Source organism: Phasianus colchicus, chromosome 15 (assembly GCF_987193195.1).
Source record: "Phasianus colchicus chromosome 15, bPhaCol1.hap1.1, whole genome shotgun sequence".
NCBI classification, from domain to species: Eukaryota; Metazoa; Chordata; class Aves; order Galliformes; family Phasianidae; genus Phasianus; species Phasianus colchicus.
Genome location: NC_143450.1, coordinates 13,937,983 through 13,965,809, shown reverse-complemented (window position 1 = coordinate 13,965,809; position 27,827 = coordinate 13,937,983). Strand labels below are relative to the sequence as shown.

At 49.8% G+C, this 27,827-nt stretch overlaps 3 protein-coding genes and 1 long non-coding RNA gene across 5 annotated transcripts in view; 1 reads left to right on the top strand and 3 right to left on the bottom strand.

Moving 5' to 3' along the window:
- MGAT4B (alpha-1,3-mannosyl-glycoprotein 4-beta-N-acetylglucosaminyltransferase B) overlaps positions 1-14,806 on the bottom strand; it is a 36,267-nt gene extending 21,461 nt beyond the window's left edge. The window contains exon 1 of the mRNA XM_031598307.2: positions 14,615-14,806. Coding sequence (XP_031454167.1) covers positions 14,615-14,711 — 97 coding nt within the window. The 5' untranslated portion in view covers positions 14,712-14,806. The remainder of the gene's footprint in view (positions 1-14,614) is intronic.
- Positions 14,807-18,847: 4,041 nt separating this feature from the next.
- LOC149915914 (uncharacterized) lies at positions 18,848-20,853 on the bottom strand. Its single transcript, XR_016471234.1, has 2 exons — positions 20,714-20,853; positions 18,848-20,574 (listed from the first exon to the last, which is right to left on the bottom strand). It is a non-coding gene; the product is annotated as an uncharacterized LOC149915914 (long non-coding RNA).
- On the top strand, positions 19,581-23,996 carry SQSTM1 (sequestosome 1). Of its 2 annotated transcripts, XM_031598298.2 has the most exons (8): positions 19,582-19,846; positions 19,986-20,081; positions 20,829-21,058; positions 21,154-21,310; positions 21,761-21,850; positions 22,364-22,608; positions 22,861-23,068; positions 23,682-23,996. In XM_031598298.2, the coding sequence occupies exons 1-8, from the start codon at positions 19,669-19,671 to the stop codon at positions 23,837-23,839; spliced, it is 1,362 nt and encodes a 453-aa protein (XP_031454158.1). In that variant the 5' UTR covers positions 19,582-19,668; the 3' UTR covers positions 23,840-23,996. The 2 variants fall into 2 exon arrangements, with proteins under 2 accessions (XP_031454159.1, XP_031454158.1); XM_031598299.2 differs by lacking the exon at positions 21,761-21,850 and having other exon boundaries at positions 19,581-19,846.
- Positions 23,997-24,487: 491 nt separating this feature from the next.
- Positions 24,488-27,779, bottom strand: MRNIP (MRN complex interacting protein). The gene is made up of 7 exons (XM_031598300.2): positions 27,655-27,779; positions 27,528-27,587; positions 27,261-27,358; positions 26,461-26,530; positions 26,023-26,159; positions 25,679-25,760; positions 24,488-25,166 (listed from the first exon to the last, which is right to left on the bottom strand). The coding sequence occupies exons 1-7, from the start codon at positions 27,712-27,714 to the stop codon at positions 24,618-24,620; spliced, it is 1,056 nt and encodes a 351-aa protein (XP_031454160.2). The 5' UTR covers positions 27,715-27,779; the 3' UTR covers positions 24,488-24,617.
- Between the last annotated feature and the right edge of the window lie 48 nt (positions 27,780-27,827).

Here is a 27,827-nt window from a genome sequence, read left to right as displayed (position 1 = left end):
AGAGAGCCTCTTAAAAATTATTCAACATCAATATTTGAAATATTTATCCCCCAGGGTGCAGGCTCGTAACAGGAGCACATAACGGGGTGCATTTTCCTCTCTCCAGAGACAAAACAAGACATTGCCATTAAACAGCACACTTAGCCCAGCTGTAAGCATTGATGCTATCTGAGGTCTCCTGTTTCATCTCATACGCAAGGATAATTCCTGGGAAGAACAACATACTGCTAAGGGAAGAGGAAGACCTGCTTCTCCCTTTCCACATCACGAGGAAGGGTTATCCAGCAATGCTGACAACCATCCCACAGAACCACAGCAGCTAGAACAAAGTGCAAAATGCCTTTTGTAATCACCTCCCAGAGCTGTGACCTGCAGAAATTCTGTTCTTCCTTACAAGCACCCCGAGTCAGGGATGCTTCCTGCAGCCCTGCAAGACCACAGCATCGATGCTTCATTTCACAGCTATTCCTTAGGTGCTGTTCAGCCCTGGTTTTTGTAAGCAGCCACCTCATGCTCTCCATGAGTGGAGATGCAGTTTAGGTATCTCATTTCCTTACAACACCCATTTAAATGCATCCATTTTTTCAGCATTTCACACACGGTTACGTTTACTGGTGGCATACAGAAGGCAGCACTAATTGCTGTGAGGGCTGCTGTGGCTCAGCTTTCCAGACTTCACACCCAGAGGGAAGCTGTGCTGCAGAAAGATTCAGCTTGACATGTTCACCTGGTGCAAGGGTGCCCCAGCTTGAGGAGGAAAGCAAGAAACAGCGCCTGAGCCCATGGGGGTAATTTTCCATGACAAAATCATGGCTGCAGTTGGCAGAACATAAGCATTGGGAGCTCAGTTCTAGCTCCTGTTTCCTCTGCACCAAAAGGTTCACTGTTGCTATGATGCCTGGGAGGCATTTCTGCACTTGTACCCTTTAGGGACCCTGGGTGCATCCCGATGCTGCTGCAGCAAAGGTCCCTCAGCTCCATTCCTGGTGCTGCCAGCTGTCAGCTGAGCACACAGAGAAGTTCAACAGATGCTTCATCCTCTGGAGGTGTCCATAAAGAACTCACCCCAAGTTCATGACTCATCCTCATGCCCAGCTTCCCAGATCAGCTCTGTCACCCGGCATCGCTGACTGCAGTGTGCCGCTGCAAAAAGCCTAACCCAATTTTCTCAAACCTTGAGACCAGGCAGTGCAAGTTGTGTTGGTAAGCTGCAGAACCAGCACCAGGGCAGCAGGTAGGGGAGCTCCATCCCTGCAGGGTGAGGAGGGAAACCTGTGGCCACTGGGAACAACTGGAGTGGCGGCAGCAGGACAGCTTCCCAAAGGATCTCACTGCTAAGCTGGAGAGTCTTGAAAAAGCAGAATGCAGGAACTGTAAAAGCATGAGATGTACACAGCTACGGATGGATGGCCACGTCCAAAGCCTGCTTAGAGCGGTGCTGTTCTGGCAGCCTTATAAATCACTGCCCCTAAAGAAGTGCCTTGTTTTTCTGTAGGGAGACAGAATAAGCCTGCAGCTCATTCCCTGAACCTGCCTTCCCCCGTCACATTCAGGGGGTGGCACGCAGCAGCCAGCAGGGCACCAGTGTGCTGCCACAGCCTCACACACCTGCAAAGACAAATACATTCTTTAGCAGCAGACAGCAGGCTGAGGGATGGAGCCATAAGAGTGTACTGCCGCACATGAAGGGAAATTCATTCTGCTGCTAACGCCTCTAACTTCCCCACTGAGAGCAATGGGCATCGCCAGGAAAAGAGACAGTGCTCCAGCGTGTGCTGACTGATCCCTGAGCCTGTGCTGAGCACACGGCTGGCAATACAGAGCTCTCTGCCCTGCCCAGGCCTTGAGCTGACACAAAATGCCCATGTTTTAATAGTGAGTGATTAACCATCAGCATAAATTACCCTGATTATAGTGAATTTCCCCCAAAAAGGACTTTGGATGGGGCTGCTCAGCACACCCAGCTGCTCCCAGATGTGCGCTTCAGTGGGATCACCTTGGGCATGCTGTGCAACCCACACTATGGCTGCATTTTTTATTACAGACGCTAAAGAGATCTGTTAGCATGGGAGCAACTCAGCCCTGCTGAGCTTCTTGCTTCCATGCAGCAAGGCTGGCAACTTCAGAGCAGTTTCACAGTCACATTTCCAGTGCTGCTGAACTCGACTGCTCTTGGTCTGCTCTGAACATGGCATGCTAAATGATCTGACAATAGACATCATCTCTTTTTTCTTTTTTTTTCTTCTGGAGGGATGAACAGGAGCCAATAAATAAATGAACGGGTTCATAAAGCCAGACTGTCCTCCCTCTCTCCCTCAATGTTTTTTTATGCCTCCTGTCCCCTTACAGCAGGACGTATCTGATGGCATTTTGATGGAGGTATGCTCTCCTATTTAACAAGCAATTAAAAAAAGAATGCAACAAGCATTCAGAAAACACAAGCATTTCCTCTGCACACTCACAAGCATTTCCTGACCGAGCAGTCTCACAACATGGAACACATCTAGCAACTGTGTTTTCCCACAATAATATTTTTACCAACCGTTGGCTGTCGCTATTTTCCATTTAAGGTCATAATCCCATTGTGGGATAACCCAGAGCAGCAGATCTTCAGAGATGTAATAATTCAGGCAAAGTCCCAAAAAAGAAAAGCACTGCAGCTATCCTTGGGAAGAAACCAGGAATAAAAAGGAGAGGAGCTGAAGTTTCCAAGTGCTGTCACTATCGGTGTGCCAGGATGGCCGGGCTCCTTTTGTTTCCAGTACAACTGGATGGGTACATCAGGATGAACCCAAGCACACACACCACGCTCCGGGCAGGACGGCAGACGTGCACACTGGATACTGCTGGAAACTCTGCCGTGAGGCCCTGGGGGGGGACTTCATTTGACTTTACCAGCAATAAAAAGGACTGGCATGCTGCTCTGCAGCACTCCCAGACAGAGATATTTCCATAGGGTACACGAGCCATGCAATTTGTGCTGTGCTTTGATGATGTAAATCAAAATTCAAGCGATGTTTACGGCACTCTTGTCGTTCCTTAAAGTTTATTTTTCTTTACTGCATGCATTCAGTGCCCGGGGTGAGGTGCTATATCAAGCTCTGTGCTGCCTGATGGGAAGCAGAAAGTTGGGAGATCCTCATTGGGCATCCCAGACCCATACCTCCATTAACTGCATTAAGAACTTCAACAAATATGTGTATACACAGCGTTACAGGAATGGATTTCCATCAAGATGAGTCCTTGGCAGGCTTACACAAGTAGAAAAGCACAGGCACATAAAAACTGGGAGTTCCGCACGAGCTAATGGAGCAAGCAGCAAATAACTGGGCATGCTCTCTGGGCTCAGGGACAGTCTCCTTTACGACAGACAGTAATGCCTCGTTACAGGAGAAACAAATACAATAAAGATGAATATTCCATCTTCCCCTGGCTGCAGTTTAAGTGTTAAGCCAATACAAATTCTCAGGTTATATTTCACGAAAACAGCTCCGCCAAAAAACTGCTGGTGGTGTGGCAAAGTACATCTCACTTCATAGATAAATCCTGCAGCCTTCACAGGCAAACATTAAAACATATCAGGCTCTATCCAACAGCCCAAAGAAAGGCACAGAGTGAATTTATTATCAAAACGATCCTTCTTTAGCCACATCACCTAGCCCTGTGGTTTATGAAACGATGCTGCATACCTTCATGTGTGCTATAGGGCTCCATGGGTCCACTGGTACCTCCTGTGCTCTTTCTGCCTGTAATCTCCCCTTGCCTTCCATCTCCATTTTGAATTATTTATCATCAGGTATCACATTCATTTGCATACTCTATGAGGTGCAAAATAAATGATTAGTCATTACATATCAGACTCTTCCAAACCATCTGTGCTGGGCTCTGCAGCACTTTTGTTTTGCTTTCCTCTAATTCTTGGGGGGAAAAAAAGAATAATCCGAGGGGAGAAATGGATTTGCTGGAAGCACACAGCAAAGCAGTCCACAAGCTTGCTGGGAGCAAAGGTTTATTGCTCTGTTAGAGCTGTGCTCCACATCGAACGCACAGGCTATCATCTTCAGTGTAATTTAACCGGCGGTACAAATTGCAAGTAGCATTATTTCAAAGACCTTTATTTATTGATTAGAAACAAAGTCCTCATTCTCTTCCTGTTCCCTCCTTGAGTCGTGCTGATTGCATACAATGGAGAGCCATCACTTAAAGAGCCAATTAAGTCAGCTTCTGAAAGGTAATTGAATAGATGAAGTTCTTAGTGCAATATTGTACTGCATTTCTTGATTGCAGTGAAGGAAAACAAAGCAGTCAGAGCAATGAAAATTAGAGAACGAGGCATTAGGTACAGGTAGGAACAGCAAAATGGATGGAGCCTGTACCAATAAGAGACTGGTTTACTTCTGTGGTGGCTTCTACCCATTGCTACAGGGATGAGAAGGACAAATCAGCTGTGGTCCTGTTCGTTTGCTGTGCTGGGAGCAGCTGGTGCCCAGTGTCCAACCAAAAGTTCCAATTAACAGATTTCTTGTGTTGGGGGCTTAATGAAGATAACGTGCATGGATTTACTGAAGCTTGATGCAGGAGTTCATTCCCTTCTCCGGCAAAGCCACCACCAGACTCTCTCTTTTCTGTCCTTCTGGCTACTTACAAAAATAGGATTTCTGGTCCAATTCAAGGATTTTCCACCTCCTCTGGAGACTCCCAAACCACTGCCCAATTTGGCTGAAGTGAGAATGGGAGATTAGGAAGAAGGACATAAGCTTTATTCTCTTAGAAAAACTTGGCCAGAAAACAAAGGAGAAAGCAACTTGAGCCTGCCTACTCCAAGGTTACATAAAATCATTGATTTAAATGCAGGAAAAAACACCTTGCAAACACAGAGCAGAATCCTCAAGAAGCTGAGGATGCTGGTTGCACATGGCCAAAACCCCCATCCATTTCCTAGAAGCCACAGAGTCACAGCTGAATGATCTCAGCACTCTTTCCCAACCTTAACGATTCTGTAGTTCCGTGCAAACCTCTCTTCAGCCACAGACTCAAAACCTCTGCAAGGTCTTCATCCCCAACAGCTCTCCAAAGAGTCCGTGCTTCCATAAGAGCTCATGGCAATGCATCAGAGAGAAGAGCTAAAAGCAGAGCTGCATGTAAATATCACCCTGAGATACCCAACTTCAGTACAACCACATGCACACATCAATTACTGGAGCACTTCAGGAACACTGCTAATAGAAGACAAATACATGAGCAAAGGAGAGCTTCAACTAAGAAAGCTTTTGCCATTCTTGGGAGCCACTTCATGGAAAGCCGTTATTCCTGAGACATCCATAATCCAGCACCACATCCCAGCAACTGCACGGGTACAAGAGGAGCATGCAGATCACAGCTCACAAACTGCTGCAAAGAGCAGGATCTGTGTGTTCCTCACTCACACTGAGCAATTACATACATCTTAATTCCAACCTCAAACGCAATTGGGACCATGGCAGATGTTCTCCGTGCCATGGACTTCCTCTGGAAGAGAGTTAAATCAGTTTGACCACAACAGCGATGAAGAAAGGGATTTAAACAACTGCTTTCTGCTTTTACTCAAAGCCCAGTAGTGAGGCAGAAAGGAGGGCGCAGCAAACAGCTGAGCAGGCCCAGCAACCGAATCCCAACCCATCACCAGGATCCCTCTGTTAACTTCTAAATGGAACTGCATTATTTTAATAAGGTTCCTCCAGATGCACCTGGATGAAGCTGAGAGCAGAACGCACCTCTTGTTATTACGCTTCACCAAAAAGAGAGGGCATGCCCCACTGCCAAAGTGCTCTCCTTCCCTTTCGTCACCCAGATTTCTCCTGTTGCTGAGCAGCCAGAAGGGGATCGTTATTTCACCGGCTGCAATCAAAACTCTGCATAACACAGGATCCAGTTACAATCGTACACCTACGTGGTTGCCCATCCTGAAGAGCCCGGAGAGGCTTTTAACGAGCTGCCTGCGTGCAGCCATCACTCTGCCTCCTGGAGAAGTGGGCTCAGGAGTGACAGCTGTTTAAACAGCTCTCGTGTGGTGGAGTAGTTGAAGGGAGAAAGAAATGCTAAAAATAATTGAAATTGCAGCACAGAACGTAGGCAGGGCAGGGGCAGAAAGGACAACCCAGAGGAAGCTGGCAGTAAGAGATGTGATAAGGACTGCTGGAAGCCAAACCAAACAGGAATCCATACTTCTATGCCAGCACAGCAAACAGCAGCTCCCCGCCTGCCCGACAGCCCCTCTGCAGGCACCCTGCAAAACTGCCCCTCCTGCTGTACGGCTCTGCAGCGAGCAGCTCCAGGTGGGACTCCAGCTCAGCACAGGGCTGAGGGAGACTTCAGTGATGCCTTTACTGATGAGCGAGTAATGAGACGGTGAGCGGTTCACTGCACAGGCTTGTGGTGGTAGTAAGAACTGGGTAAAAATGCCCTTTGAGACTTCTGTGCAATCCAAGAGCATGCAGAAGAGCTGCTGTTCTCAGAGGTAAGATGGGAATCTCGCCTTACACTGCCATCAGCTGACTTTTAGAGGTGTCTTGGCAGATTCCTCTTGCAGAATGCCAGTGGTGTGGGACACAGCCTGTGCCAGGCACAACTGCTGAAAGTCAGCCCATCTCCTACAGCCACAGGGCCAGAACTGGGAGCAGGAACCTCAGCATTAAGCCTCCTGGAGGAGCAATTCAGCTTACCAGCTCCTGCTCAAGCAGAACATCACCGAGACCACCCTTCTTGTTCCTCCGAGCCCTTCTGCACTTCCAAAAGCCACCAGACCCTAACTGCACTGCCATACTGATGCAGAAAGGTGGGACAGTTCATGATTGAAGGTCTTCCTGTCCCAGGACACCAGTAGCTGGTCCAAACGCACCCAAACGTCACGGCTGCTGTCAACATAAAGCTGTTTCTTTCTCTTTCTGCCATCCTCTGCTTCATCCATGGGGCATCCATTAGGTTCAGGCACAACGGGAGCAAAGAGCCAGCAACAAGAGCCTCATTAACCGACTGCAGCCAGATTTGTTTTGGAGCACAGCACAGTCCCTATGCTGCAAGGCAGAGCTCTTGCTGGGGAAGAAAAACAGATCCAATTTAAGGATGTCCTGCATACTGTAATGTTGTAAGCAGCTCCACAGTTAGATTTAAAACAACAGCATTACCAGCTGAAAGAAGGGGGAAAAAAAAACACCAAACAACAGGAACTCTCCCTAAACCAGCAGAACAAATGAAAAAAGCAAAGGGATGAAGAAAGCTCCAAATCTGCCCTGGATAGAATGTGTGTCACTGCTTCAAGCTGCTGTAGGGAGGGGAAAAAAGGGAAACAGGATAGCAGAGAGCAGAAATGAGATTTATTAGGACCGGCCAGGTAGATAAAAGACAGCCGAGCACCAAGCAGTGATGTCTTTGTTTTGGGATGAGCTGGCTTCTGAAAATGTGTGGTCAGCTTTAGCACTCTGTGCACATGAAATGAGTGTCCACAAGAGTACTCTCCTGAAACGACAGGACTTAATGCAGCTGAGATAATTATCTAGATCCTTCTTTATCCCATTAGTGGTTTTCATTCGCGTCCTGGAACACCATAAGCGGATTGTTCAAGAATTATTTGCCATCCGCTGCTTCAATCCCGATCGGAATTATCTTTATACCTCGGTACGAAGAAAAGAGATTACCTCCCTGCCAGGGCTTGCTGCAATGCCCTCTTTTCTGAGGCTCTTTTTATCATTTTACTCTGCGAGGTAATGAAAAGAATCAGAAAACAATTGTCACGGACACGATTTTGCCTCTTCCCAACGTGTGCGTGGGGACAAAGCTGAGCCCAGTGTGGTCATCCAACGATACACAGCGGGATCCAAACTGTTCCCGGCTTCCCTTTGCATCACGATTCACTAATAAAAGAATGAAGACGACACTGTTAAAAGCAATTAGCCAAATCACGGTGTGCAACAGAACGAAGTGGGATTTGCTGCAACAAGAGGTCCCAGGGGTGGGTGCTAAATGCTGCGGCTCCCTGGCAATGCAAGTCAGTGCACAGCTCAGATGGAGGCAGAGCCAGCAGAACTCAAACAGCCTGCACGACCCTTCCTCCAGGCCTAACACAACAAGAACTGCCCTCCCAGCTGTGCTGGCTGCTGCCAGGCTTGGTGCTGGTAGAGGAACAGCATCTGCTGCCCGGTGCAGCCAGGAGATCCCTCACTGGATGAGACAAAAGCTGTCCTCCCTCTGGTAGAAACAGAAGGAAGTACGTATGCAGATCCAATAGGAATAAGAATGCTTTGTGTTGTTTTGTTTTTTTTTTTAAACAAGCATGTTTTACAGCTTTGTAATGAGATCTGTAGGAGAGTCATCCTTATAAACAAGTTATTAAAAGAGGGAGGAGGGACGCAATAATAGCAGGTGCCAATTACTCAGCTCCCAGCAGAGACTTTCCAATTTCTCACCTTCCCCCAAAGCAAGATGCGCTTTGCAGCACATTTGCTTGCGAGAACAACACCCCTGCAGAGCAGCACAAAGGCGAGATGCATTGCTGCTGCACCAGGCAGCCGCTTCCCACCAACCCACACCGGTGGAGGGACTGCCATGGCACTGTGTTATCCGGCCAAGACTGGAGCAGCACAAAGTAAATAAACCTCAACCATCTTTGTATTTGACTACAGCCTGACCGCTCCTCCTGCCAACAGGAAAAGCACACTGATAGGCTAACTGTGCCTGCCAGGTTTGCCTCTCTGCAAATATCCGCTCTGTTTTGGGAACAAAACAGAGTAAGGATCCTGTTATTTTAAGGCAGCAGCTCAGTAGATGTTCACATTGCAATCGGAGCCGCGGAGATCCCATCCTCCGAGGCAGCACACCACAGTAATGATTAATATTGCAAATGTAATCCAATCCTTTCAAATGATTATTTCCAAAATCAGCAAATAATTACCAAGGCCTTTGGCAATCAATACTCAAGATAAATAGACAATTAAATTGCAAAGAGAAACAGAAGAAAGTAGTTAATATTTGCCAAAGACGTGCCAAGTGCACTTTTTCATGGTAACCAAATACTTCCAGTAAACAGATATTTTAGTTCACTGGAGAGGCACTTTCAGAAAGTAATAAATTAATCTAATAAAACCGACAGACAGGGTGGAACCAGACGTTAATGAAACACAAACTGATCTATATGGAGCCAGCCCACAGTCCATGTCCCAGTTATGCACAAATGCCATTCTGGTCTCTTATCCCCTCCCTCATCACAGCCTTCCAGCTCAGGGAAAGCCACATTTCATTGGTCTTCACCAGAATGATGGCACAATGAAGAATTTCAGCCATCAAACCAAGAAATTTGCATGCAGCTTGAATTTGAGTTTCCAGTTCTTAATTTAAAAAAAAAAATACCTCTCCATCCCCAACATCAGCAAATGAACCAGCTTTGGAACACAACACTTCATTCTCCTTTGTTCGGGCTGGTCGGTAGGAAACATTTCTTGTCCATAAGAGCAGTGATGCCGTGTCACAGCTGCCCAGGTAGGGGGGGGGTCACCATCCCTGGAGGTGTTTGAGAACAGTGGAGATGTGACACTGAGGGACGTGGTTATGGGCATGGTGGGATGGGTTGGGGTTGGACTTGGGGATCTTAGGGGTCTTTTCCAACCTTAATGATTCTATGATTAACTTCGGGCTCCATCTAGGAGGTGTGAGATAAGCTCCCTCATTGTCCCTCAAGGCCCCAAGTATTCCCTCAGATCAGGAAGGTTCAATTCAGCCATGGCATTAAAACATTCCCTCTGCTTTTACTATTTTTCTGCCTACAGTTTGCTGTGCCCAACCCCGCAACCACTCTCAATTAACCACCCAAAGAGGTAAAGTGCTGGAGTGCCATGAATCTGTGGGACCAGCCAGCTCCGTGGAGTTGATGAAGTCACAGTGTTAGGTAAACGTCTGGGAAAGGTCCTTGAATGGTAGATAAGTCAAATTAGACAAGCTTAAGAGAGAAAGAGACATGGAATAAGTCCATCCTGGTCATTTTCTACAAAATCAAAAGAAGAAGGAAGAGAGGAAATTGAGGGAAATGGAAGACAAGGGGGAAAAGATATCAAAGACAGCTCCAAAGAAAGCGCAATGAGACACGGCACCAAAAAGGCATCGTTAAAACAGGAAAGACAAGATCAAACAAAAGCACAACATCAGAGTCTGGGCATTGACAGGAGGGAGAGCAGGACACCACACTGCTTTTGCCACCATTAACTGAATAATTCACTCCTTGGGCACTTTCTAAGGGAGCTGTCAATCCTGAGAGAGCCTAACCCTACCCAAGCCCACTCATCCATCAGGCACCCAACACAGGCAAGTTCTTGCTTATGTGGGGACGTGCAATGGGAATGCTGCATGTTTCTTGCTTCCAGAAAGCTCTCACCATCATTGGGAGAGAAGAAAAACTACCTGATATCCTTCAGGGCATATCCATGCCACAAAGAACAAGTCGGTCCAAAAACTCCTGGTGAGGCAGCAGGCAGTGGCACTGGTACCAGTGCAGTGACCTTCCCCAGGTTAGTATCAACTCACTGCAGCAAACCCTCAACCACAAGAGTGACAGTTGTGGATAAAAGCAAACGGACAGTGCAGCTCAACTAACATAAGGAAAAAAAGAATGTGAGTCGAGAGGGAAACAAGCACATGGAAAAGCAGCCAATGCTACAGCGAAAGGAGAAAAATGGTTTAAAACAGAGACCTGCCCTTCTTGGGTTGTCTTGCAATGCAAGAGAAGCTTGACCTGAGCTGTTCTACCACAAACAAAACAAAGGTCATCGCTGAATAAGAAGTCTGTACACCTCAATTACAATAAGAAAGGCAGGAAAACACATTTCCCTCTGTCAAAGACAACAATCCTCTCCCCAAGCCAGGAAGCTATTAAGCAGATGCTCGATCAGCAATCCCTGAAAAGCCTCTCCTTCTAGCAGTACGAACCTTCCAGCCCCAGCTAAAGCCCTTCCTTTATTTTAATAGTTTTCATAATCCCTTAATTTGGCAGCGACTTCTGCCTGCATGCACTGAGCCCTGCTGACCTCATGAGCTTCCACTTGGGAAAAAACAAGAGGGCAACCTCAGAACCAGCGTGGGAACGGCGGTGTTGGATCCTGCAGGTGAGGAGGGAAGCTTTTCCCCATGAGCTGGGATGCTCCATGCCATCCACCCCACGGGCATCCCAGCCTCACGCCCCAGAGATTCCTAAACCCAAAGGCTGGAAGAGAAAAGCAAAGAGAGCTGCATGGCACATCCCAGGGCTTGGGTGTGTTTGTTGTTCACCGTCACCTGGAATTCAAGAGTTGCAAATCTCAGTGAGCATCCACTGAGGCCACAGTGGGCCAATGGTCGGTAGGTTGGCTGCTGCATCAAAGGTTTTAAAGAAATGGGTAAGATGTGGCACTGAGGGACATGGCTTAGTGGGCATGGTGGTGATGGTCAACAGTTGGACTTGGTGATCTTTGTGGTCTTTTCCAACCTCAGTGATTCCAAAAGCCGTGCAAAGGTTTTCTGCCATTCTGCCCCAAAATGGGTTTCAGCTCTGCCCTTCACCTCAACTCTTCCCACCCGCTCAGCAGAAGCAGTGCTTTGTGGATTTCTCCATAGCTTTCACCAAAAATGGTTCTCTGGGTTTCTGTGTGCAGGGAGAACCAACACCAGCGCTGTGCCCATTGTGGCCGTACTGGAGCTGATGAGGCGGAGCAGCTTTGCCCAGTTTATCACTAAAGCAATTTCTTCATAATTCAGCAGGCTTCAAAGGTTTCCGGAGATGAGTGGCAGTTTCACTTAAACTAGCAAGCTGTAGATGGGCTTTACCTTAAACACTAAGTGAATAATCAATGAACATTCAGGATGTAAGCACAAATCAATGATTTCTTCCAGATGAATCAAAGGGAATCGCAAAGCAGAAATGGTTTTGTTCTGCAAGAGAAGTAAGCCACAGGACATGCTCGTATAACCAGAGGTGTGCATCAACCCCTTCTGCTTCTGTCCTTACCTCCATCCCAGCAGCAGAAGAACACCCATAAGGGCACACGCAGTGAGAGCCCGGTGTGAAAACCCAACAATAAATTGCCAAGCGATATAAGCAGAAATACAGTTGGCTTCAGGCAATGAAAGATTTATTTTGATAAATGCACATCAACAGATTGCACGGTGCCACTCATTCTCGGCATGAATTTGGTCAAACCATAAGCAAGATAATCTTGCACATGCTGCTGCAATCCGTGCATCAGTCACAGCTGCTGGTGAGCACCGCACAGACCCAGCAGGGGCTCTCAGAAACACTCCTGCACATCCTTGTTATTTGTTGTGCATTTTAATGACAGATTTCCAACCTCCGCAGCTCTTCTGCAGAACCCCCATCTGCACCCCCTCAGCCTCCACAGGTTGGTACGTGTGTCACATGTATGTGTCACATACACTGCAGATGTCACACAAAGGGACAGCCCCAGCCCCAAGCAGGGACATGACCTGCAAAGTGCTGCCCCACACCTCCAACAAGAGCTGCAGAACTCCGGGTGCAGGAGCAAGGAACAGAAAGGACAGAGCAGCAGGAAGCCCTGCCCCATCCAAACAGTCCTCATATCAAAGGAGGAAACCCACCGACCCGCTAGCATCTCACTGGAACTTCTTCTCATCCCTTCTGCTGCTCATCTGCAGGCAGGAAAGCTGCTGGGTGCTGCTCCCAAGGGCTGCCAGCCTGCAACATCACGCACCACAAGGAGGGCACCATTGCCCCTGTGCTGCCTGCAGTGGGTAAGCAAACCGTGGCCGGCTGTGAGAGAGCGGCTCTGGAGCTGGTCAGACCTGTTTGAATGTCTTTCACTGAATTGTTTTCTCCTCCCAACAAAGAGCAGGTGACAGAGGCAAGCAGGCTCTGCGATCCTGTGTTTATCATCCATGTGTTCCCCACTTGTGCAGAGCAGTGTCACCAGAGCTGTCCCCAGGTCCTGGCAGGGGACAGCCAATGCTGCAGTGAGTGATGGACGCAGCCTGCCCCGAGGAGCCAGGGCATGGGGATAGGAGGATCTGGGATATTACAGATTAATCAGCTTAACTTCAATGAAGTATTTAGACAGTGATGAGGACCCGAGCACAAGAAACCCTTCTTTACCAAAACCAAATCACTGCAAACGCATCATGTTTCTGTGGCAGGGTATGACATCCCATAATAGAGCTGGGATGCAGGAGATGGACCTGGCTACTGCAGGGTGGGTGTCCCACTAAGGGCACAAATGGGTGCGAATGGGGTTTGCCAGTAAAGGAAGGAGTGGGAGGATCTGACAGAGGAATGGTCCAGGGAAGCCAGCCCAGACTGGGACTCCCATCCGTGAGCTGGTTGTTGGGACACAAAATGCACTGAAGGCCACCCCCAGCTGAGGGACTGCCAGCACAAGAGCAGGATTTGGAACAGTCCCGACCCCCTGCACTCATCTGTAAAAACAAGGAAGACGTGGTTCAGCCAGGACAAGTGTGATGTAATGGGATTTGGTGAGAACAATGAACCAGGTGAGGAATGGAAAGCAGGAAAAGTTCTGGAGAAGCACGGCTGAAGGGCAGATGGGACAAAAAACCATTAAATGTGCATCATCTGTAGCAGAAGTACAAAGCAACAGAAGTACAGCGAGAAGGACAAGACCCACAGTGAGCCCTGCTCTCTGAGCACAGCAGTGCCTCAGCCCTGTGCTGGGCGTCAGCTCAGCGTGACAGCCCTGAGGGGAGCAGCGGAGCGACCACAGACCAAAGAGCTCCTGCAGTGAGGGAAGGAACTTCCTTGTGTGTACCCCAAAAAGGGAAACAGAGCAACGTTTCTGCTTAGATCGTATGAAAAACCTGCTGGTAGGGCTGTTAAATGTCAAACAATGTCTGGGGAGCTCGGGTATCTCTGCCATCAGAAGTTATTAGGAATCAAGAGGATAAACATCAGGCAGGAAGGATATGTACACCCCGATCCTATGCAGGGCAGGGTTGGACTGCACGACCTCTGAGGGCTGACAGCGGTCCCAGTACAGCTGGAAACACACTGCTGGCACACAACAGCGCTACCTGTAACCTGTTGGAACCACCGCTGCTCGTCAGCAACCGGTGCCAGACGGAACCAGGGCTGTGAGCCCTACCAGAAGGACACAGAGGGGCGTCCATTGGGGTCACACCCCGTATTTCTGCTGCAGGATGAGCAGAGGCTGCAGCTCCCAGCTGCGGACAGCGGACCGTCCCAAACACAGCACCCAGCTCAGCACCGCGCCGAAGCACAGGGAGGGGCTGCCCACAAAGCCCCAGCACGGCAGCGGGGTGCTCGGCTCCCCGTCCTTTTGGTCGCTCAGCGCCCTGAAGCCACGGGGCCCCCATCTCTCCATAGGGATTGAAACCCCGTAGGATTTAAAGCCGGCACGGTTCTCCCCTCGAGCATCGCAGCCGGGAGCGCCCAGCAGCCCCGGCTCACCCCCAGCCCGCGACGCAGCACCGCGGACCCCCAGTGCGGCCCCCGCGGGCGCTACGGGACCCCAGCGGGGCGCGTCAGGATGCCGCCAGCCGGGACCCCGGGTCTCTAAGATCCACCCGCAGACCCAACCGCATCGCCCCGCGGCCCGGAGCCGCCCCTTACCTTTGTGCCCGCCGAAGGCTCCGTACCACGAGAGCGAGAGCAAGGCGCAGAGGCAGCCGAGCAGCAGCGTGAGCGCCGTGCCGTTGCGGAGCCTCATCGCCTCCTCCCCGCCGGCGGCGGCCGCATGGCCCGAACGCGGCGCGGCCTCGGCGGCCCCGGGGGCCCCGGAGTGCGCGGAGCGGGGCGCGGCGCCCGCCCGCCCGCATGCAGGGACCGCGCCGCGCCGGGCCGGGCGGGCGGGGCGGGGCATGGAGGGGCGGGGCCGGGAGGGGCGCGGGCGGAGAGCGCCCCCGTGTGGGGGAATGCGGCATGGCAGCGGCGGTGGAGTGCGTGTGTGCACGTGTGTGTGTGTACGTGTGTACACATCTTTGTGTGTGTACGTGTGTGTGTGTGTATACATCTTTGTGCGTGCGTACGTGTGTGTACGTGTATATACATCTTTGTGTGTGCACGTGTGTGTGTGTGCACGTGTGTGTGTGTACCCATGCACTCATGTGCACGTGGTTTGCATATATAACAGCACATATCTCTATACTCAGTTTATGCACATGGTTGCACGCGTGTATATGTGTGCACACATAAATCCTGCCATAGAAATGCACATGTAAGGATGCCCGCACAGGTCTGTGTGGATGTGAGCATATGAAAGTGAATGCCCAGGTACACATCCCTACATACACCTGTCTGTCTGTCTCTCTATATATACAGGTGTGCACTGAGTACACATATCTTTGTGTGCAGCGCAGTGGGTGCAAAAACACCCTGCACAGAGTCCACCTTCAGCTGCTGGCCAGGACAGAAGAAATCAGATATAAATGTTACTTAGCTTGTTCTGTCTCCTGCTGATGGGCCTAGCTTCATTTCCTTGTGAGCTGCACAGTAAGGCTGGGTTGAAAAGGCAGAGTAAAGTGGGCTCCCAGAGCCACAGCACCACTGCATTACAAGCAGCCATGCACACGGGGTGGCATTGGGCAGCCCTGCATCCCTTCCCCATTTGGGGCAATAAATCACTTTTTTAAAACTTGACGTGTGCTGCGAGAGCTGCAGTTAATGAGGGAATCCCTCCAGAGAGCTGTAGGTGGGAGCAGTGCTGAGCCCTGTGACCACTGCAGAGTTCAGGGCAATACTGGGATGTTCTGCTGCATCAGATGCTGAGAGACTGTTTCCAGATGTGCAAAATGCTCCCACCGCTTGGGATATGCCATGCACCTGCAATGGGAAAGAAAAACAATAATTTCTCCAAGACTCCTTCCGAAGGATAGGGCTCAAACTCATTTCTCTGTTGTATTTTGTTTTCATAAAAGGCTGAAGAAATGAATGAGCTTCCCCACATCACGGCACAACAAAACCTTGGGCTTTCATTGGAAAAATAAGAGCACAACTTTCAGCCCTTGTGACGTTTGTATTGGTGGCAAAGTTCACCTTGACTCCTACAGGCCCTCCCCACCCCCCACCCCCAGTTTTGGCTTTAAAGTTTGAATTGTGAACTGCAAACATTCAAAAACCAAAACTGCAAACAGAGCCTGGTGACCTTCGTCCTGTCGATGCTGGCAGCACTGAGCACACTGCAGCAGCTTGGTTTTGCACACTGTGAGCACACAGACAGCAGCCCACAGCTGCCATGACAGGAATCAGGAGAAACGTGTGTTAGGAGCAGATACAGAACGCAATGCAGATTGATAGCTGATTTTGTCTGGTTCTCTGAAGTGTCGTTCACCCCCAGCTTGACTGGCCCAGCTGCTCTGCATCAGCACAGTGCTATTTCATCAGCAACACTGACCTCATTGCCAGGTGCCCATAGGCTGCTGCATCCAGACATTATTGCCTTCAGGCTCTCATTCGGGGCAAAAGTCACAAATCACACTCTGAACACAGCACTCACTCCAGGTAATGAATGTAGGTTGGAAAAAGTGCCATCTCACCTGTGCAAGCATGGAGCTCTGATGTGCTCTCATGGCACAGATGGGTGCTGCACTCTGTGATGCCATCTGCACCTTCAGTGTGCCCTTGTGGCTCGGAAGGCAAATGGGATCCTGGGCTCCATCAGAAGAGGGGTGGCCAGCAGGGACAGAGAGGTGATTGTTCCCCTCTACTCTGCTCTTGTGAGGCCCCATCTGGAATACTGCGTCCAGGTCTGGAGCCCCCAGTACAAGAAAGACAGGGAGCTGTTGGAGAGGGTCCAGAGGAGGGCCACAGAGATGATCAGGGGACTGGAGCACCTCCCCTATGAGGACAGGCTGAAAGAGCTGGGCTTGTTCAGCCTGGAGAAAAGAAGGCTGTGGGGTGACCTCATTGCAGCCTTTCAGTACCTAAAGGGAGCCTACAAAGAGGAGGGGAATCAACTCTTTGAAAGGGTGAGTGACAGGAGGACAAGGGGAAATGGTTTTAAGCTGAGGGAAGGGAGATTTAGGTTGGACGTCAGGGGGAAATTCTTTACAGAGAGAGTGGTGAGGTGCTGGAACAGCTGCCCAGAGAGGCTGTGGATTCCCCATCCCTGGAGGTGTTCAAAGCCATATTGGATGGGGCCCTGGGCAGCCTGGTCTAGCATTAGGTGGGATGGTTGGTGGCCCTGCGTGTGGCAGGGGGGTTGGAGATTCATGATCCTTGAGGTCCCTTCCAACCCTGGCGATTCTGTGATTCTGTGATTCTTCCTGCCTTCTTTGCTCAGTGCCCGCTCTTCCTCCCTTAAAAAGAAGCGCTGTGTTACACCAATGAATGGTGCTGATCCTATGTAAACACCACCAGGTTCAGAGCTCAGCTTCAGGAAAACCAAACCTCAAAATGAGACAGCAAAAAGACAGCTTGGCTTCCCCTTCCGCCCACACAGTTTTCCTAAGCAACGTTTCTGAATATGATCCTACCACCAAAAAAGAGATGTATTTCTGTATTAATGCATTTATACCTATTAATGTGTGCATATATACGTACGTGTGAGCATGGATTTGTGACACCTTGGAAGCAGGCTGGGTGCAAGGCATTATGATGGTGATTGGATGCCAGGAGCTGCCTAGGGCTGGGTGGGAGCCCCACGCAGCACTCTGGGCCCTGGTGAGGCTGAAGGAGGCATGGAGGTGGGCAGGCAGCCTTTCTGCAGGGCCGGAGGAGGAAGCAGTCACGGGGCAGGGTGAGTCATCAGCATCTGACCTCACACATCCAGAGGATTGTTCTCCAGAAGCCTCTGGAAAGCACCAGCACCTGCTTTCTGCAGCTCTGCACAGGGGCAAACCCTCCCCTCCCACCCAGGTGCAGGGTGTTGGGGTGGTGATTTGGATAATGATTCCCTCTGGAGAACTGTCAGCAGCCTCTGTTGTGGTTTGTGAGTACAGGAGCTGAATCCCAGCAGGGCTTTGCTGTGACAATGCAGAGCTTGGGCAGAAGGAGCACTTTTGATGATTGGGCCTTTGGAGCAGCAATCTCAGCAAATATTTTTAAACACTTTCCAGCAGAAGGTGGGTGGAGGGAGGAAGCGGAGCTGCAGGGGTGCTGAATGCTCCTTTCTGAGCCCTTCCTCTGCAACTTGGAATCGTGAAACTGGAGCAGTTTTATTCCCATCCGCTCTGCTGTCCTTCTGCTCCGTCCATCTGGGGAGCTGCTCGTAAGCTGGGGTTGCCAAGTGTTTTTTTGAGCAAGGGTTGTTCTGATGGAATGTGATTCCTGAAGAACGGCAAGAAAACATTCAGTGCTGTCAAATGAATGCCAAACCTGGGTCCTCCAGGTTAACATAGGCTCAAGTTAACATGAGCTGAAGCCAAATCTCAGGCTGCAGAGCTGTGTGCAGGTTGGGTATGGTGGGGAGACATCCATTTGTCTGTCCAGCTGTGGGATGAGAGGATGCAGTGAGTGCTGTGGGAATACGTGGGAGCACAGCAGGGCCCCAGCCATGGGGAAACACCAGAGTCAGGGCCTGGAGAAGGAAATCCCCACCTCGAGGAGGAGGAGGGAACGCTGAGTCACCCCATCCCGTGACCGTGAACTGAGCTCACCGCAGCCCGGCCGAGGCCTTGTTTTCTTTGTGTTTTGAGAAAGTGAATGATGTCACAGCCAGAGAGCCCAGCGTGACTCAGCAGGCAGCACAGAGATGGGACGTTCTCCATGTTTACTGGATTGAAATTCACGTGGAGGAGAGCAAGGATTCCTGGTGTTAATGCCCAGGCCGTGGCTCGCAGCAAGCTTTCACTTGTCACCTCATGCTGCATGAGTGCTGCTTTCCAAAAGAGTGCTGCGATCTCAAAGCTGCCACACGTGGGCCCAGGACGGACCCACATGGCAGGCCGTGTTTTGGCATACGGAAACCAGCGCTCAGCCTGTGCTTGGCTGCAACGGGCACTGCATCACAGCACAGCTGCTATGTTTTTATCATCTCAGCCCAAGCTGGGCAGCCAGGCCCCGGGCTGGAGAAAATCAGTGCTACACAACCGAGGTACAAGGGCTGCTCCGAAAGTAATGCCTCCTATTTGGAGGCGGGATGGCAGCAGAGGTCGAAGAAGTGGTGCTCGCTGACGTTCGCCCACACCTGCTGAGTGTTTATGGAGACCAGTGAGTGGGTGCGAGCACAGCATGGCGGCGGGTGGTTTCATTTCATTTCAGCAGCGGTGACATGGCAGCAGTCACCTCCAGTGGACAGGTTTTTGTGAGAGCAGCATGCAGGCTCTTGTTCATCGCTGGTGAAAACACGCAGCGTTGCGGAGGTGACAACGTTGTAAAACAGTGCTTTGCAGCTGAGAACTTGCTCTATCGAACAGTGTCATCGTGCTCTTTGTAGCTGCTGTAGTTTCCGCGCAGATAAATAGGAGGCATTACTTTCGGGGCGAATAACGCCTCTCTATTACTGTCCCTGGGCAGCACAGGCCGCGGGCGCAGCCAGGCCAAAGGGGCGTGGCTTGGTGCTAGGGGGCGTGGCCTAAGGCTGGGGGCGTGGCCAAACTCGCTCCGCCCGGCCCGCACGCGGCGCTATAAGAGCCGGTCTCGCAGCACCACGCCCGCCCCGCGTCGCCCGCCCTGCAGCGCGTATCGCAGTTCCGCGTCCCGCCGGCAATTCCTGCTGCGCCACAGCCATGGCGGCGCTGACGGTGAAAGCCTACCTGCTGGGCAAGGAAGATGCGACCCGCGAGATCCGCCGCTTCTCCCTGATGCCGCCCGTCCGCTATCAGGCCGTCCACGACCGCGTCGCCGAGCTCTTCCAGGGGCTGCTGCGGGCCGGGCCGCCGCCCGCGTTCCGCATGCACTATAAGGGTGAGCAGGGCGGGGGGCTCCCCCCGTGCGTCGGGGTCGCCGGGAGCGCCTTGGCCGGGAGGTGGGTGCGGGCCTGGCGGCGCGGTGTCCCTCTGCTCCGTGGGCAGAGCGCCTGACGGCGTCCTCTGCCCTATCCCAGATGAAGACGGGGACCTGATTGCGTTCTCCACCGACGAGGAGCTGGATATGGCCATGCCTTATGTGCAGGACGGGGTCTTCCGCGTGTACATCAGAGGTAACGCCCCGCAGCCCCGGTGGCACTGAGTGCTTTGGCTCGATGTGCTGCTGGCTGGGCTCCGAGACTGGGAAAATCCCTTCCTGTCCCTCATCCTCACGCCACAGCTCAGGGAGGTTAAATGAAGGGCAAGGTAAGGACAGGGCACAAACCCATCCTGCCCAGGGCTTCCTCCTGGCTCCAGTTGGCACATTGAGAGCTGCTGTGTTTGGGCTGGTCCTGTGAACCCCCCACTGTACTGCCAGCAGGTGCCATGACATGCTAAGGAGCCCCAAATCCAGCTTATTCCTAAGCACATCGTTCCCCAGTCCCTTCTGTTCACTTGGATACCTGCGAAGCTTTATCTGCAGTCCATGCAGTGAGTCATATAAGCCACCCTTCTTGTCTCAGTTCTCATCTGCTGTGTCTCCTGGCACTGCTGAGCCCTCTCTCGAGAAGTGTTCCATTCTCACAGCACTTCACGAGGTAGGAAGCAGGGTGGTGCAGCGCTAATCTAAAACAAACATGCAGAATGCTAGGGATAAGGCGTGCTGTTTGAGGAGCAGGTATCCTTGTAACACCCCTTTGCTCTTGGTCAGTGTTCTCATGTGCCCCCAGCTTGTGTTTGGCAGCCAGTGTAAAAATAAACTGACCTAGTAAGTCAATACTGCTGTGACAAGGGCTGTTTGTGTTTCCTTCTCCTCTGCCCGATTTCCAGCCTTTAAATAGTACCCTCGTTCTTGATGCAAAGTTCCCTTTCCTTAATAGAGAAAAAGGAGTGCAGGCGTGAACATCGCTCGCAGTGCAGCCAGGAGCCTCCCCGTGACATGGTGCACCCCAACGTCATCTGCGACGGCTGCGAGGGGCCGGTGGTGGGTGCTCGCTTCAAGTGCACCGTCTGCCCAGACTACGACCTGTGCAGCACCTGCGAGGGAAAAGGCATCCACAAGGAGCACAACATGGTGATGTTTCAAAGCCCGCTGCTGAATCCATTTGAGGTGAGCAAAGCTTAGGGAGCGGAACCAACGAATGGGATGCTGCCCAGGTGTAAGCTTTAAGTTTCACTTGGCCCCATGAATGTTACCTTTTGCAGTGGTATCCCAGAGGACGCTGGCTCCGTAAGATGCGGCATGGTGTTCCGCCCTTCCCCTGGATGCACTGCTGGGGGTATCCTGGACCTGCAGCTCCATGCCAGAACTCGGAACAAGCCCAAGCCAGTGCTGCTGCCCCCAGTCCACCTGCTGCTGGAGGTAAGAGGAGATGGTCTGGTAAAGGAGAGCAGTGGTGAAGGAGCTAGAGTAGCTGGGACTTCACAGCACAGTGTGGAATCTGGGTGGGAAAACAGACATGGGAACTAATCTAATTTGTGTGAAATAATTAGCCCCTTTCAAGACTCTTTACTTATGGTGTGTCTTGTGGCCATGCAATATATGAGTCTACGGAAGGACTATTTGGAACCAGACCAAGCAGAGCTATTAGGTCAAGCATGTCACTGCTCTGCTCTTAGATGTGCCTTTCAGCATGGCTGATGAGCCTTAACAATGCTAATGCCACTGGTCTTCTGTTCCAAAGGTAGTTTTAGTCTCTCTGCTGCCTTTGTGCTGTGCAGATGACTGACACAAAACGAGCACCAAGAATTCCTGGGGATGTGCTCTTTCCCTGTGGGCTGCTGTGTGTACTAACACAAATTGTTCTTCTAGAAGCTTCTACTAACAGCCAGCCCCAGGACCCCAATGTCACCTTCTTAAAGAATGTTGGGGAGAGTGTGGCAGCTTTTCTGAGCCCCCTGGGTAAGTGATTTACAGTGTGTCACCCCCATCCCTGAGACTGGCTTTGCTCCCACCAGGAGCAGCAGCCAGCCGTTGTGGTTGGTACCAGAACCACTTTGTGCTACTAAGCCTCAAAGCCTTAAATTATTGTGTACTAAAATTGTTTGGGTATAGGCCATCCATTCAGTACCTTTTCAGAGTCCTTTGTAAGGAGCTGAGGAAGGGATTAATTATATAACCCCAAGTCACCAATGATTTAAAATCATGTTACAGTGATAGTTTGCTTAGGCAGGCATACTTAAGTTCTGCCTTGACCCTCTAAACATATGGCCTGTCTATTTAGTGGAGGATGACTAATTAGTGCATAAAGCTTACTAAAAGAACACTTCACACTTGAATTCATACATATTATATGGAAAACTGTAGGATTACAGTCATGCTACATCATTCAGTCCAGGATTAATGTGTGCTTTTTCTTAGAACTGTGCTTTCAAAAAATCTAATGTTTTTTCTTGGTCTCAAATATGTTCCTAGGTATTGAAGTTGATATTGATGTGGAACATGGAGGACAGAGAAGCAAAGTGACTCCTGCTTCCCCTAATCAAGAGAGTAACAATGCTGAGTCAAGCAGCAGTACTCTTAACCAGAACAGTCAGACCAAACCATACTGGAACAGCACAGATTCTGCTACGGTAGTGAGCAATGTTGCAGAGCAGATACAAGACATGGTGATAGATCCTGTGCCCACACAAATGGAAGATGGCAGCCTCCAGTCCCAGGTACAAGAAACACTCAGTTCATTTAATATGGTTGCTGAGGCTTTACTGAAAAGGAAGTAATTCAGTATGTGTTGTGAGATTGATGATTCAGTTGTTAGCAGATAGATAAAATGTGGCACCTTTGCTTTACTGGTTTACAGCAAAGGTGGACTTGCTGCTTTTAATAGGAAGAATTACTTTCACAACTAGTAAGAGCATGCATCCTACCTGGAAAGCACTGCAGCACTTGGACCTCTTTTCTTTCCATTTCAGGAACACAGTGAGTCAAGCAGTTCATCAGGGGGTGATGAGGACTGGACCCACTTATCTTCCAAAGAAGTGGATCCTTCCACAGGTGAACTGCAGTCACTACAAATGCCAGAGACAGATGATCCCAGCTCCTTAGATGTAGCTCAGGAAGCTCCCCAGGCAGGACCTACAGGGCTGAGAGAGGCTGCACTCTACCCACATCTCCCACCAGGTATGAGAATGCATGCAGGTTTCATCTGAGTTGCTCTCAATTATTGCCAACTTGCCCAGTATAAGCAAACCTGCTTAGGAACCAAGCTCACATATGGACAAATTAAATTGTAACTTATGCTCTGGAAGCACTCTGCATGCTGTTAGGAACAGGCATGTTCTCTGCTTGAATGGGGGCAGCAAGTATTAAACTGGTACTAATACGCCATTTGAGCAGCATGAAAAAGGTGGTCTCCTAAACCTCCTAAAAGTGTCCTTGCTGTGTACTCTTTGAGAACCTTTTAATGCAGGCTGTAGACAGTACATCCTGTGACTTAAGACACTTTTCTGGCAAGAGCTAGTTAAAAGTATGCCAGGTCACTTAACTGAAACCACCAGCACTGAGGTTTACAGCAAGGACAGACAGATTTAACTCAGCTGTTTCCTTAGCAGGTTACATATGCTGTACCTCAAAATGTCTGCCTCATAGGATACAGAGGAGAGTGTCTTCCAATGCTTGTCAGCTATGCTAGATCTGCTAGGATTAGTGCCAGCCTACCATGTGATACCACAGCCTTGTCTGGTTTGCTATTAATGCGAAGCATTTTAACTTCGAACTGTCATTCTCTTAACAGAAGCAGACCCTCGCTTGATTGAGTCCCTGTCCCAGATGCTCTCTATGGGCTTCTCTGATGAGGGTGGATGGCTCACTCGACTCCTGCAGACAAAGAACTGTGACATCGGGGCAGCATTAGATGCCATCCAGTATTCCAAGCAGCCTCCCAACTTGTAGTAGTAGTCTGTGTAACAGAAACTAGTTTCCTTCTAACTGAAAGAAAACAATGTGGTACAGTTAACTCTAGCAAATGCATCTTCTGTTAGATTTGTTTCATGTTCCTAAGTGCTTGTAGTGTGGAGGAAGAAATAAATACTGCCACTCTTTCACTGGTGATGAGTTTGTGGGTGTTTAATTATCATAACTGTTCTACTCTGTTAACTGGAACTTGATTATAAGATAGAAGGTCCAGGCCAAGAACACATGATTTCTATGTCAGCTGACTCCCAGTATAAGAGACGGCCCAGCACTGCGGCAGTCTGTTTCTTGCCCATAACTTGGGCTTTGAGCAGACCCTTAGGGCTATTCATTTGTGAAGAGAAATTAAATGCTTGGCTCTGAAGCCTGCACAGTAGCTTTGAAAGAAAGAGTTGCTATGGGTGATGTAAACAAAGAGGTAGAACAAGGAAAAAAGAGTTGCAGTTTATAGTGGGGGATTCATCACAGAACTTAACTGTACCAGTCAGATATCCTTAAAGCCTTGGATGCATCTCTGCTCCCTCCCTACTTCCATTCTTACTCCTACTATGCTTGCTAGACACCGCTGTGCAAGTCTAGCACTTGCTTCTTAGATCGGTCTTTTCCAACAAAACACAGTTAGATAGATAGCCTTTAAGCAACTTCTTTAATAGTGCTCTTAAAGCCACCTTCACTTCAAAATCTTGCTTCAGGTCTGTATACAAGCCAAACCCACAACAGAAAGACAGAAAAGCAATGGTGAAGATGCTCAAGTTTTTCAGAAATCATCATTAAAGTCATCACCTGTGCAGAAGAGGCGTTCACAAGAAGTAGTGTGAGGCTTGGGCCTCACAAGGGTGGGTGCAGGAGGTCTGCTACCAGTGTTGAAGTCACCAGCTCCAGCCCATAGCATCTGACTTTGAGGTTTCTTGGCCAATGCATCATTCTCACCTGAACAACTGATGCTGGGCAGCATGCTGCCAGGCAGTTTTAAGGCAAGTTGCTCAGTGTTAGCAATGCACTTCTTAGATTCAAAATCTGTACCTAGAGGTAGAGCACTTTGAGCCTGTTCCAAATGTGTATTGGCCTTACTTACAGCAGTGGTGCTGTGTGGTCTCAACCTTCCACTGCCATCCTGTGGTGACAAGGTGGCCATAACAGCATTTTCACTGCAGTTGTTAGAACAGGAGAGATACTTTTCCCACTTGGAGGGTTTGGTACAAGCAGCTGGGGGTTGGTTGTTCTGTTGTGGCACTGTGGACTCAGAGACACTACTGTCTGCAGAAATGTCATCTCCATCAGGCACTGCTGTTGAACATCTCTTGTGCTGTAAGAAGAAAAAGAAAGAGCTTGGTTGTAAATGCAGCACATGTACCAAGAAACAGGCAAAGAAAGAGCACTCCTGTCCTTCAAATACACTTAAGTTTTCACCAGCAATCTGAAGTAGAGCTGAAGCTGACGCTCTGAGTGGAACGAACCCTGGGCTGTGAAAACTCGAGCCAATTTAACTAGCAGGGCAGATAATCACAGTAACCCAATAGCTGTGTCTTATGCAAGGTGTTGCTGCTCAACAACAGCAAAACAGAACTGACAACAGTTGCACTGATAGAGGAATCTGGCTCGACCACTTTCACTTTACACCAGATGACATTTGCTTATACCTGACTAAAACCCTTCAGAGAAAAAGTCATGATATGATTTGCTGCTTCTCCCTGTTCACTCAATAGAAGAACAGAGGAAGACGTGTAAAACTTCAAAGTTACAATGACATAAAAGAAGCCAGGAAAACACTGTTTTGTTTCAGTTTTCTACAGCTAAAAATACTCAAGAGGTTCTAACCTTTTTGGCTTGGTAGGCAAGCTGGAAAGCACCATCTTCCTCTGAGTTCTCATCATTGTAGAGGAAACTCTCCTGCATTTTCCTGATCAAAAGAACCGCACAGAAAGGTGCCTGATTAACTCCACTGTCATTTTTATCACAAACAAGTCACCATAAATGCTCATGAAAAGCAAACTCCTAGCAATAGAATTCAAGCCACGCTGTTCATTATAGCCTGTACTTCATTCAGCTATAATGACAAAATACCTCCCATAACCCTCTAACAAATGATCATCACTTAAAGGTAGGAATACAAAAAAAGTTCTTTCTGTCGTCTTCCGAAATGCCAGCCTGTATCACCGTACCTTCGTTCTTCCACAGCATTCTTCCTCCAGGAACAGAACTGTTGCCTTTCTGTACTTGCTTCCTCTTCCTCCTCTTCTTGATCTTCACTGCCCTTGTCCAGATACTTACTCCAGCGACTGACTTCTGTCCTTTCCCCCTACAACATCAGAGAATTACTGAAAACAGCAAAATACAAGGTTCTCAATCCTGGCATTGTCACATTTGTGCTGAATGCCTCCAGTGACAAGTCACTTTAGGACATGTTCCTCTATCTTGTTCCCAGGTTCAGTATCCGGGAAGTGCAAAGAGTTTCTGAATGCATCACATTCTGCCTCTCTCCTGAAGCTTGTATATACACTATCATCTCAGCTGTCTTAATATAAAGGGATTACTGGTTTCACTTTGATTCCCCAGGTCAGCATGGGTAAGTATTTACTCCAGCTTTGTAGGTATCTCACCTGCTGTACCAAACTGTTCTCACAGAGGACTGCTGCATTTCTGTTGTCGTTTTCACATTCTTCTCTGTACCTAAAACAGATGTTTAAGTTGGAGTTCCTAATCCAGTGTGCAAATAGTCTGTTTATATTGTACTGGGGGTTTCCAGTACATACAAATAGAGTAATGGCTCTGATTTAAAGCCAGGCACTGACAATTTTTAATTGATCATAATTAGGGATAGAACAGTGTATCTTTTGGGATGACAGCTTAAAATTACTGATTATGCCCAAAGCAAGCAAGGAAACAGGGAATTTATTTCATAATGTTTGGGAATAGCAACTATTTTTTTTTAATAAGGTGAACAAACACTGAGTTTTCCTCCCAAAACTTAACCCTGAAGCACTGCATTACACAACAAAGTTATCTAACTGCCTCTGACTCATCTCTGAAAATAACCGAGAGTGCAGAGGAAGCTCTACAAGTTCAAGCTCAGTTCACAATTAGGCAATTAATAAGCAGACTCTGGGGTGAAATAAACAGGAAAGCCTCACTCAGATTTTCCAGCCCAAGAGGAATTACACCCAAACGTTTGCACTAATGCATTTCTGTCAATAAAAGAGGTTAACTAAACAAATCAAAACTATTCTGCACATTTTAACAGGTAAAGGCCTAACCAACATAATAACGACCTATAATCTTATCTGAAAGAAGCCCTCGTTCAAAGCAGTATGCCAAGACGCTCAATCCAGCGGTGTGTAACGGAGAGGTGACACAGTTTGGCTTTATCACAGGGCAGCCCAACAGCCCTACGAGCCCCTACCGAGCCGTGCGGGCAGCGGCCTCCTCTGCCTCACCCTGCAGCAAGTTCAGCTTCTGGACGTGCAGCCTGCAGTCCCGGCCGGAGCCCTGCCCGTAGATCTGCGGAAGTAACACAGCGGCAGGGAGCGCCCAGCAGGGAACAGCGCGACGTGACGCCGCCCCTCAGCCCGAACCGCCCGCCGCGCCGGGCTGCACAGCGCACAGCGCCCCTGCCACCACTCGGCTCCCCCGTCTCACCACAGGCTGCCCGGCCCTTCCGGCCCCTCACCTTCTGCAGGGCCTGCCGCTGCCCGCACACGCAGCAGCTCCACTTCCCGCTCCGCTTGGCCTAGGAGGAGCAGAGGGAATCAGACGCGACCCGCAGCGCGCTCCCGGCCCATCGGCCCGCACCCCACCTGCTGCGCCTGGAAGCGGCGGCATGAGCAGCACCGCAGCACCCAACAGGGCGCCGCCATCCCGCCCTCGCCATGGCAACTCGCGCCTTCCGCTCACGTGACCTCGCCGCCAGCCAATCCCCCGGCTCCGCCCTCTAAGCCCCGCCCCCAGCCTCTATGCCCCGCCCCCGCGG

Coding starts and splice junctions, on each gene's coding strand:
- SQSTM1 (XM_031598298.2), top strand. CDS start 19,669: ATGGCGGCGCTGACGGTGAAAGCCTACCTGCTGGGCAAGGAAGATGCG. Junction 19,847..19,985: donor GTTCCGCATGCACTATAAGG/GTGAGCAGGGCG, acceptor GCCCTATCCCAG/ATGAAGACGGGGACCTGATT. Junction 23,069..23,681: donor CTACCCACATCTCCCACCAG/GTATGAGAATGC, acceptor TTCTCTTAACAG/AAGCAGACCCTCGCTTGATT.
- MRNIP (XM_031598300.2), bottom strand. CDS start 27,714: ATGGCGGCGCCCTGTTGGGTGCTGCGGTGCTGCTCATGCCGCCGCTTC. Junction 26,160..26,460: donor AGAACAGTTTGGTACAGCAG/GTGAGATACCTA, acceptor CTGATGTTGTAG/GGGGAAAGGACAGAAGTCAG. Junction 25,167..25,678: donor TTGCCTACCAAGCCAAAAAG/GTTAGAACCTCT, acceptor TTCTTCTTACAG/CACAAGAGATGTTCAACAGC.